Source organism: Megalopta genalis, unplaced genomic scaffold (genome assembly GCF_051020955.1).
Source record: "Megalopta genalis isolate 19385.01 unplaced genomic scaffold, iyMegGena1_principal scaffold0070, whole genome shotgun sequence".
NCBI lineage: Eukaryota > Metazoa > Arthropoda > Insecta > Hymenoptera > Halictidae > Megalopta > Megalopta genalis.
The window spans coordinates 246,725-257,628 of NW_027476139.1; the positions used below are offsets into that span (position 1 = coordinate 246,725).

General features: G+C 35.8%; 1 protein-coding gene across 1 annotated transcript; it reads left to right on the forward strand.

Annotated features, from left to right (window-relative positions):
* The first annotated feature begins 5,973 nt into the window (after positions 1–5,973).
* On the forward strand, positions 5,974–10,233 carry LOC117221762 (platelet-derived growth factor receptor alpha-like). The gene is made up of 9 exons (XM_076527985.1): positions 5,974–6,046; positions 7,444–7,577; positions 7,681–7,882; positions 8,064–8,197; positions 8,704–8,848; positions 9,081–9,229; positions 9,306–9,477; positions 9,569–9,695; positions 10,005–10,233. The coding sequence occupies exons 1-9, from the start codon at positions 5,986–5,988 to the stop codon at positions 10,231–10,233; spliced, it is 1,353 nt and encodes a 450-aa protein (XP_076384100.1). The 5' UTR covers positions 5,974–5,985.
* The last annotated feature ends 671 nt before the right edge of the window (positions 10,234–10,904 follow it).

Below are 10,904 nucleotides of genomic sequence, written 5' to 3' on the forward strand. Positions count from 1 at the left end.
CATGACTGATTGTATTTAGAATTTACACTATTTTCGTTATAATGTATGCTTGAATGAAGATATTGTTTCAGTTATTTTCCATAAATGAGAGTTCATGATTTCAATAACTTTTAAGTGAAAAATATGATATAGGTCATCTTGACCGACTCGGTGGTTCAGTATTGATTGAAGTCCGTGTAAACACGTTCCATCAACTGCGACCGATTTATTAAATCAAGATTAAATTATTTGCAGCACTTTAGTGAAAATGGAACTGTGACTCATCTGCTCTCTACAGTATAGTCGACCATTGAAATGTCCGACCAGCTCATCTGCAGCGCGTGCAGCTGTCAGTTGCGGAAATGTCACTGAAATAGTGTCTGTTTTTGGTAAAAACGAGATTAGATTCACTTTTTACGATTAACAAAACAGAATGCTTTTGCATTAGAGGTAGCGTACAAAATTTATTGAACAATGTTATAAAAGTATTAAGGGACGAAATAAGTTTTTGCGTATAACTTTGTTATAATATGACTCGTTAAATGCTCATTAACTATGCTATCAGGATGTTTACGTAATTCTTACTTCATCGACATTTTCCCATAAATACGTGTTGCTTAGATGCTACAATGTGTTTCAAAATTTTTCAGATGAAGTCGGAGAATTTGGTACCATTCTCACGATGGATTCAATAGCAGAGGATGACAACTGTGAGCTGATCTGGGCTGCTTCGATTCATAATTATTTGGACATCTTTGATTGGAGAAGTGAAAGTACAATTTGGTTATTCCACTTCCGATATTTCCGCTAACATCGTGTTACTTTTATATAATTCATTTCAAACACCAAGAAATTGAACGAACTGAAAAGACGTATAAATCAATTTTGAAGATACACAACGTCGAAATAGAGGACTCGCAAGAATATATCTATACAGGAATGTCCACAGGTAATTTGACCTATTGGATATCACTTGGATGTGAAAGGTAATTGGAAATGCAAGTTCCTAAAAAGATTCAATGATGTATTGTTGAATAATGTTATTTTCGTTTTAGCTGGACATGCGCCTATTATAACCGATACCAATTTAAAGAAAGGCGAGATAATCATTGACCTTAAAACACGAGGTCGCAAGAGAGTAGATTTTCACTGTTTCGCGGATAGAATGTCGAAACCAAGCATCAGTTGGTTTAAGGTAATCGATTAGGAGTTAATATTATATTTATAAATCAGAGTAATATTTTACTGTGTATATTTTATTTACTCTTTTACTGTTTTATCATATTCGGAAATTTATTTTGATGCAAGTTATTGCAAATCGACCTAATTTTGCCAGGACGGTATTCAGTTGGTAATTAGCTATGAAAAATACATGTTTTCCAATAATTCGCAAAAACTTGAATTAGAATATCTATTGAAAGTCGGCAACGAATAACGATAAAAGATAATTTGAGCAAAAAATTTCACACCCAGGATAGTAACTAACATTCCTGTAGGTGTGATCATTTTACTTGTCATCTTAGCAGTGGTAGCTAACCTGTCGATCTACTACGCCCTCAAGGTTCGCCGTGATAGGGTAACTTCGGTTTATGGTATTACGCCGTGCCATTTGATTGCACAACAATTTCCCCAATTTCTATGGTGTTGCAGGTAATGAAGGAGTCCAGGAATTAATGGAGACTGCTGTTACGTATTTCGAGAAGGGAGCTGTCGAGAGTTTGAATCCGGACTTGACAATAGACGATAAACAAGAAATCGGAATTTCCTAGAGAAAAGTTGAAATTATGTAAGCTTCGATTACAAATTTTTTCTCGATATTTTGCGTTGAATAAAAGTTCTTTTTATTGCTGAGTACAGTCGTCCTCAGACGTATAATTCTCAAAACAGATCAGAATTAGTTCAATGAAGTTGGCGTATTAAATTTGCTTAATTTAAATATTGTTTAAACACGTTCAAAGTTTGAATGTTATATAAAAATATACCGTCATAATTGAGAAATAACCATTGTAAGGCAATATCTGTACTGAGGTAGGAAATACATTAAATAACTGTACAGCGATATGATTTCTGCGATTACCATCGCTTTATGCTTCTCGTCACTGGAGATCAAAGCTAACTTCTCGTCAAGTCGCACAAAAATTAACTTTCTGGAAGGTTGACGAACCTTCCAAAGCAGACACTTTGTTAATTTGAACGGAAATAGTCCTCAATCGTATCTCGTAAAACGGGTAACGTCGAAGAGTAGTTATATTTAAAAAATCGGCAGCTGGAGTTCATCCTATTTCACCTATTAATTTCCTACAATATGTAGTTTTTACAGTCGGCTCAGAAATCATTTCGTACATCTCAAAGTTCGATTTTGGTCTATAAGAACTATTTTCTGTGTGTTGAAATACTAATAAAATTGTTAGTTGAACGGAGTAGGTTTTGCTAATAATTTTCGGTAATAATTATGTGATTTATAGGAAAACACCTGGAAATCAGCGCGTTCAGTGTAGTTTTGAAAGCGGAAGTTCTAGGTATTTGCGAATGCGAGACGGTTACTAGTGTAGCGGTAAAAATTGTCCGCCGTGGTCCCAATCTCTCATATATCTGTGCATTCGACAGCGAACTCAAGATAATGGTACATTTTGGCAAAGATCTGAATGTTGCCAACCTTCTTGGAGCTTGTACAAAAAGCATCTTGAAACGTACATCTTTTACCCATTAATTAATTTAGGGTATGATAGGAACAAATATACAGTTCTTCACATAAATTAGCACTCAGTATCGAAGTATGTACAGTGTCCCACAAAAGTGTTCGTACACCTTTTAAAACGCAATAACTTTTTTGAAACTGGACTAACCCTTGATCGTGCGAGGTCGGCCATCAGGTATGTACGTGTAAATGAGATAGTCGGACCTGTCGTGAGTCAAAGACCATCGCTGGGATGACGGTGTTAACCCGGACGAGTCTGGTTGCCAGATCTGTTTAAAAAAGAGCCATCAGAAGCAGGCTTGCACAGAGTCCTGGTAAAAATTATGGCTTTTAAAGAAAGTCAGAGTTTCCCGGGACCAGGTAGCGTCCGGGCCGCTACAGTAGGTTCGCTAGTGTCCTTTTTATTCTCTAACGAACGAATTATTGCACAGTTTAGCCAATTTAAAATTATGACTGGGTATTCGAAATCACCTCAACTAAATTAATGCAACTGCTTGCTTCCGGCGATTAACACGATGAAATTACTTTCTTGTTATTCTCTGTCTGTGCAATAGTGTAAAATCTGCGGAATTATCATATCTTGCCATTATTAACCATAATTCGAAATCTGATTCAGTGCAGTGTGACGTCACTGCTACAGATTTTCAGAGCATTGGTATGTCGGCAGATGATCCCGTACTTAATAACGGTTCCAATCAACCTGGATGGTCCAACTGTCGGTGAGACTACAAGGACTCTAATTTAAAAGCAATTTCTACGCAGGATCTATTGTCCTGAGCGTTCCAAGTAGCGCGTGAAAGGAAATATCTCAGCAAGAGAGAAGAGTGAGTTTCTACGACTTCTTATCGTAGATAATACTATCAGAACAGAATTATACGGAAAGTTTCTGTTTCCAACTGAATCATTTCTTATAATCAAAAGAAAATGAAAATAATTAATCATTTTTGTTACTATTCACGTTTTTACGACCCTTACGATTTTATATATGTACTTAACTCAAATTAACGTAAAATCAGCTGAAAATCAAATACTAGTAATTCTCCAAATTTGAAAAAATATATTTCTATAGTATCTTCTATACAAAATCGAATTGTGTAAAAATTAATTTTCCAACTTCTATCTTTGAGTAACAAACAAAACTTTTTGTGAAAAATTATTGGATTGCAAAATCCATACACAATCGCGTACACAAATCATAGAACAAATTTCAACTTGAAAATTTAATTATTGCTATCCGTTGCAGCATGTTGTTTCTTCCGATGTACACTTGGATCACTGAAAGGTTTCAAAGATCTTTCACAAACAGAAATCAGTTTTATACATTCTGCTTATGTTTACATAGTATAGAGTATAGGTCAAAGGCAGTAAATCCGACAAAGTATTTCCATACCTAACACGCATCACGCGTATTGACGCGTAGGTGTTTGTTTTATTCTGCACATTCAAATATCATCGTTGATTTTGTTTATATGAAAAAATGTGTCGTAACAAATTTATTTGGTTCAAAGATAGAAATATTATGATTGATGGATTCGTCGTTCATTTCTTTCGAGTTTTGATGGTCATCGTCACTTCTTGCGTATTAACACCTATTGTTTACGATACGGCATTCTAGTTTATGTTAAAACGAATTAATGACCTACAACACTATGATCACGTACTATGATTTATGTACGTGATATTGAAGAAAATTGTGCAAGAACTGTGTTTACTGAACTTGTTTTCACAAAAGAACATTTTTTTCTTACACAGAAATAAAAATTGGAAAATTAATTTGTACATAATTCGATTTTATATAAAAAATACTATAGAAATATATCGTCTCAAAATTTTATTTGGAAAATTACTAATATTTAATTGTCAACTAAATGCTCTCCCTTTAATGCAAACCTGTTTACGTCACAGAAAGATAGTATTTAGAACAAATAAATCATAACAAATAAATAAAAAGCAGTGCTTATGTCAGAGTGACGTCTGATTTTTCGTTTTGCATTTTGCACATTACACTTTCTGTAACATATACAAGATCAGTCATATGAATAGATAAGGGTGTCGATTTTCATAAAAATCGGACAAAGTTATGAATTTAAACTAATTTTCAAGGAAAGGTACCACTATGCGGCAAGTCTCAGTGGATTGCACTGACAAAAAAAGTTGCGGTCAGCTTCGATCGGAATACGAAATAACGACGAATGATGATTACTAATGATGGTTACTATAATTCGATCGTTCAGCTGAGACAGCACATTAAGGGCCCGGGTTGCCGCACACTATGACGAGCCACACATACAAGAAAACCATATACGTATATTAGTTTTAGGGGTGTCTATCGACCAAAACTGACGCTTTAATATCGAAGTATGCAGTTCACAAGTGGAAAATTTAGATTCCGGAAAGACTAAACGACTGGGCTTCGGTTGTAGAAATATCCGTTTTGCAGTTATTGCTGAGATATTTGCAATATTCGGCCAGAGTGGTGTCAATCTCACGAGCATGACGTCACAAGATGGCCGCCGCTAACAGTTTTTCGTAAATATCGAGAGATATAGAGCTCGAATCGAAAATTCACAACCGAAGTCCAGTAGATAAGGCACGTACAAAGGCAATGGAGTGTATTTTCAGTTGATTTCTTAGTTAATTAAGACACAGGAGTAGTTGACAGACCGAAGCACCAACCCCGAGCTTCCGACATTTTTCACTACTAGCGTCACAGTTCTCTTCCAACCAACAAGCTGCACCACAGCGAGCTCAACCGTCAGGTATATAACATAACCTTGACATAATCTTGACATAACCGTCTTTGTACGTGTCTTATCTACTGGGCTTCGGTTGTGAATTTTCGATTCGAGCTCTATATCTCTCGATATTTACGAAAAACTGTTAGCGGCGGCCATCTTGTGACGTCATGCTCGTGAGATTGACACCACTCTGGCCGAATATTGCAAATATCTCAGCAATAACTGCAAAACGGATATTTCTACAACCGAAGCCCAGTCGTTTAGTCTTTCGGGAATCTAAATTTTCCACTTGTGAACTGCATACTTCCATATTAAAGCGTCAGTTTTAGTCGATAGACACCCCTAAAACTAATATACGTATATGGTTTTCTTGTATGTGTGGCTCGTCATAGTGTGCGGCGACCCGGGCCCTTAAGGCTGTAGTCCTTGCCAATGAGTGATGTGTTTCCAGAAGCCGAATGAGTAGACCAGTGCGATGTCGTTCCGTGTTGCCTTGTCAATTATATAAAGAGTCGAAGCTCTCAGTGATAGATAGAAGAAAGGAAGCACCAAGGAGAGCATCACGAAAAAATGCTGTGCCGCCACCGTCAGTTCCTCTTTGCTGTCGTTCTTCTCTTATACCTGTGCAGAGGTAATTGCAACTTTATCTGACATCCATCCACCCGTGGCCCACGAAGCATTCGGCGTGCAACGTCGCGAGTATGTAGTCAACGTGATTGTGAGCAACAAAACTCGAAAAACCAGTTCTTTATTATATTTGTTACATGACTAAGATAATCTCCATTGAGATTCTGTCAGAGTAAATCTGGTTCCTGGATCTATGTATCTGCTATTCTGCTTCATTCACCCGTGCTCGGCTTCTTGATTGTCCGAAAAGCAACCGACTATTTTGGAGCATTGGCTGATTACTCCGTTACTAATGTTATTGCGTGATTTATGCGCACGCTTGTCCTATATTTAACGTTGAAAGTATTGCAGAAATGACGTGAAGATTGAGATATTGTATGGTCGAATCAGAATAGTCGAACGTTACAAATTTCGGGTAATATGTGTGCGATGTTGCATATTTGTGTTCTTTTAAGCAACAGTGTTGAAAATTGAATATTATTTCTATTGCATTTCTGTGCATTGTAGCTTATCTCTACAAGACCGTATTCCCAACCTCATTGTAACCTGCAAGAGAGAGTCAGATTTGTGATGCAGATTTCATAGATTACCAAATCAGAATGTTTTTCAATTTTCTATACTCAAAGAAGACTCCATTCTCCCGTTAGCAAAGTCAACGAATGGAATGTAGTAAAACGATACAAGAAGCAAAAATTCTTCTTATATTAGTATAGGAACGTTTAAGATCGAGATAGTACAATTGGTTCGGGATAAACGGTGAAACTTTTGACACATTTCTAGACTTTCGCTGTATCTTTATTCGCGAAATAAGAACGCTATTGGATTATCAATACATAACCATCATAATGAACTCTTTGTCCGAGAGCAAAATAGATAAATGTTTCAGAATCGCCTTTTAAATAAACATATGAAATTATACAATGTGTTGATTCATGATCTCAAGGCTGTGGAGTCCAAGCATAACAAGATCAGAGATGGAGGTAACCACAATTTTTATCTACGGGGTTCCAAAGTCAGACGCTGCTAAAGATTCGTTCAGTAATGAGCTTCTTCACGTGTCGTAACATAAAGACAGTTTCTTTACTGAAAGTGCCAGTAACAGTACCAGATTACGTTTCATTTTGCACCCATTTCCAATAAACGTAATTCATTTCCAGGGATTTATGAGACAACTTAAGAACGCGGACGTTCAGTAAATTGTATCACCATTCGTAAAGTTGCGTGGTTAACATGTTACATTATTTAGATAGACTTCGATCTATAAGTTTGAATTGAATTAAGTAATCGTATATACGTATAAACCAATTATCGTCTCAGTCGAATCTTATTTATTTATTTCATTTATTAGACGAATTGTGAGAATTATTACATTTCGTTATTGACCGAATAATCTTCTTCCAGACTCAACAGCTCTAAAACCAAATATATCATCGACAACTGACCAGATTATTATAAAAGAAGGCGAACCTCTGCGTCTACATTGCTCTGGCAACTCGGACATTTTCTTCACGTATCCAACTAACCGAACATATTTTGTAAGTAATAAAATAATAAGATAATATTGTTTTACAGAGTGAAAATATAAAGTTAAAGTTTACAAAGTAAAGACAGTGATTCTAACATATGCTTTAAAAATAGTCTTATACAGTTGTTTATTATACATCACCCATCGAAATAAATAAAACCCAAGATGAATATGGCACCTACTGGTACGACTTTCGTCGACCGAGTACATTCTATGGGGACACTGGTTGGTATGGTTGCTCATATCATCCCATTTTAACTACCAGACATAATTATTACGGCCCTGAAATCAGCTTGGTTTATGTCTACGTTAAGTGTAAGTGTACTTCAGATTTCTATTAAATTGTAAAGGTTTCTGCAAAAATTGACCGAAATATCAGTGTCGAACTATGGAGACTCCTCAATGTTAGTGAACTAAATGTTTAGTGAACTACATTTGCAGTTATCTTTGTAACATCAGGACACTGCAATTTAGGAGTTCAACTGTTATGTTTCAGCTGAACCAGTTCGATTTGTAGAACAAGCAAATTTTGATTTGATAACGGCATATCTAGACGAAACTATTGTCATTCCGTGTAGACCAATATCGCCACGAGCGGAAGTCCGAATTAGAAAGTTCAATCGAGAAGAGGTATTTGATTGCTTAACAAATTTTCTAGCATGAACTTTACGAAACAATGTAACATTGAAGCTACAAAACGTTTTTACCAAATTAAGTAAAAAAATAGTAGACAGTCGACAGATATTACGAAATTGCGTAAGATTTCTTGTAAACTTGAGTAAGGTAGTGGAGTCGATTAGTGTGCAGTAACCAATTGCTGTGACTTTGGTTTGTTTTCAGGCATAATTAACTCTATATTTATTAAATAAGACATATTAAATATTTTTATTAATTAATTTTGGATTGCTCATTGGTCAGTATTTTTCGTTAATGACCTCAGAAATCACTTCTTTTCGGGTGTTAACATAATTATGGGACACCCTGTTTAACCAGAAAAAGATTGGCATTGATTTGTTCTAGCATGGACAAAGATAAATGGTTGTTTGTTCTGGTACAATTGCGCAGGCTTCAAGATTGATAGCACGTACAGTTAATGTGCGAGAAGTCTTTATATTATTATAAAATATCTTGTGCAGAATGGTAACGATGAGGTAGTTCCACGATACACTTTCGATCCAAAAATTGGATTTACGGTGAACACGTTCGACTTTCAAACCTTTGGGGATTACAAATGCATTATGGCTCCTGATCAAGAGGCCTATTATATAGTACATTTCCAGGGTGAGTATACTTATTGAACGATGATCGTCTCCACAGTCTATATATATCTTTACGAAACCTTCTTCACAATACTTTCACGGAGAAGACGCTCTTTTACTCTTATTTAACAATTCTTTTGTAATTTTGATTTTAATAAAATAGTTCCATTAATCTAAGAAACAAATTGAAACAGAAAGAATTGACTTATTAATGGAAGTCATTGAATAATAGAAATACATTTTTCTCACTATAGAATTAGCCGGCAATATACTGCTCGACCCAACTATTGTCAATAAAACATTGCTGCACGTAATAAAAGATGAAACTCTATACCTGAAGTGTATCATAACTACTTCGAGGGATCAAGACTACTATGATGCTTTTTGGATTCCAAAGCAACTAGTATTTACCTTCATATGCAAGTTTTATTCGCGCCACCCGTTTAAGTTGAATTCGATACAACAACCTGATATTTCAGAGCGACAGAGTCACTACCTGGAACGATAGTCGGATTATTGAAAATTACATGGTTGAAAATATGGTCTTATTGAAAGTCACAAACGTAACCTACAAGGACGAAGGTATTTACAAATGCAGAGTTGACAAGTTTATGTATGAGAAGTTTTCACAGACGTATGTCAAGGTGCATGGTATGTATGATCATGATGTTTCGTATGAATATAAGAATAGCGCGTTTTCATTTTGTACAATTCAATTGAAATTATTGATAAAAATTTATAGATGGGTTATTGTATGCCTTCATCAGGCTAACAACTCGGGATCCTAATAGATACTATACGTGTCATATTGGTGATGAAGTGGAATGGGTTGTGGACGTAGCCGCATATCCTTTGCCTGAATTTAAATGGTATATCGAAATTGTTTAAATAACATCGTATTTGAGCTTTGGAATACTCTGCACGAGTGAAAACATCCATGCACGTTATGTCTATGGATTAGTAACACGATTAGTAACACCGCACATTTAAACGACCAACTTCCAATAATTATTTCTTTAAACGAGTAGAGGAAACTGAAAATTTTGCAAACTAGATTACATTATTTCTCTGCAGTTCCTGGTTTTTCCAGTTGAATCTGAAGATGATAACATTGCACAAAGATTTGCAGTCCACTTATGATTTTTCAATATTACGATGTCAAAAGTTTCGTTTTGTAGGTTGAATACACATAGCGACGAAATTATAACGAGTTTGTTGACATCTGAGGAATCAAAATTTTCAATTGACAATGCATGTTGTAAGCCGATATTGAGAATCAACAATTTGGATTTAAATGACATGGGAATATATTCCATCCAGGCCAGGAATCAGTTCAAAATGGAAGCATTGAATTTTACGTTAGATATAATAGCTAAGCTACTTTTATTGTTTATGAACGAAATGTAATTGTCTGGTTTAATTGAAAATGAATCTTCTAGCTGGGCCCAAAAGTGTGCATGAGCAAACCGAGCTTGTACTACTTTCCCAATCAGAGGTGGAAAAGGTAGAATGCCATGTGGAAGCGTTTCCGAAGCCGAATATTACCTGGAGTTACCGCAAATGCTTCAATTATCCTTCTTGCGACGATGGTGTCCTTGAGTACTTAACGGTGCCCAATGTTTTAACACCTACTTCACCGAACACGAATGCATGACTGATTGTATTTAGAATTTACACTATTTTCGTTATAATGTATGCTTGAATGAAGATATTGTTTCAGTTATTTTCCATAAATGAGAGTTCATGATTTCAATAACTTTTAAGTGAAAAATATGATATAGGTCATCTTGACCGACTCGGTGATTTAGTATTGATTGAAGTCCGTGTAAACACGTTCCATCAACTGCGACCGATTTATTAAATCAAGATATATTATTCGCAGAACTTTAGTGAAAATGGAACTGTGACTCATCTGCTCTCTACAGTATGGACGACCATTGAAATGTCCGGCCAGCTCACCTGCAGTGCGTGCAGCTATGTTTGTTGCGGAAATGTCACCGAAATAGTGTCCGTTTCCGGTAAGAATGAGACCAGATTCACTTTTCACGATTAACAAAACAGAATCCTTTTGTTTTAGA

Coding starts and splice junctions, on each gene's coding strand:
- LOC117221762 (XM_076527985.1), top strand. CDS start 5,986: ATGCTGTGCCGCCACCGTCAGTTCCTCTTTGCTGTCGTTCTTCTCTTA. Junction 8,849..9,080: donor TTATATAGTACATTTCCAGG/GTGAGTATACTT, acceptor TTCTCACTATAG/AATTAGCCGGCAATATACTG. Junction 9,478..9,568: donor GACGTATGTCAAGGTGCATG/GTATGTATGATC, acceptor AAAAATTTATAG/ATGGGTTATTGTATGCCTTC.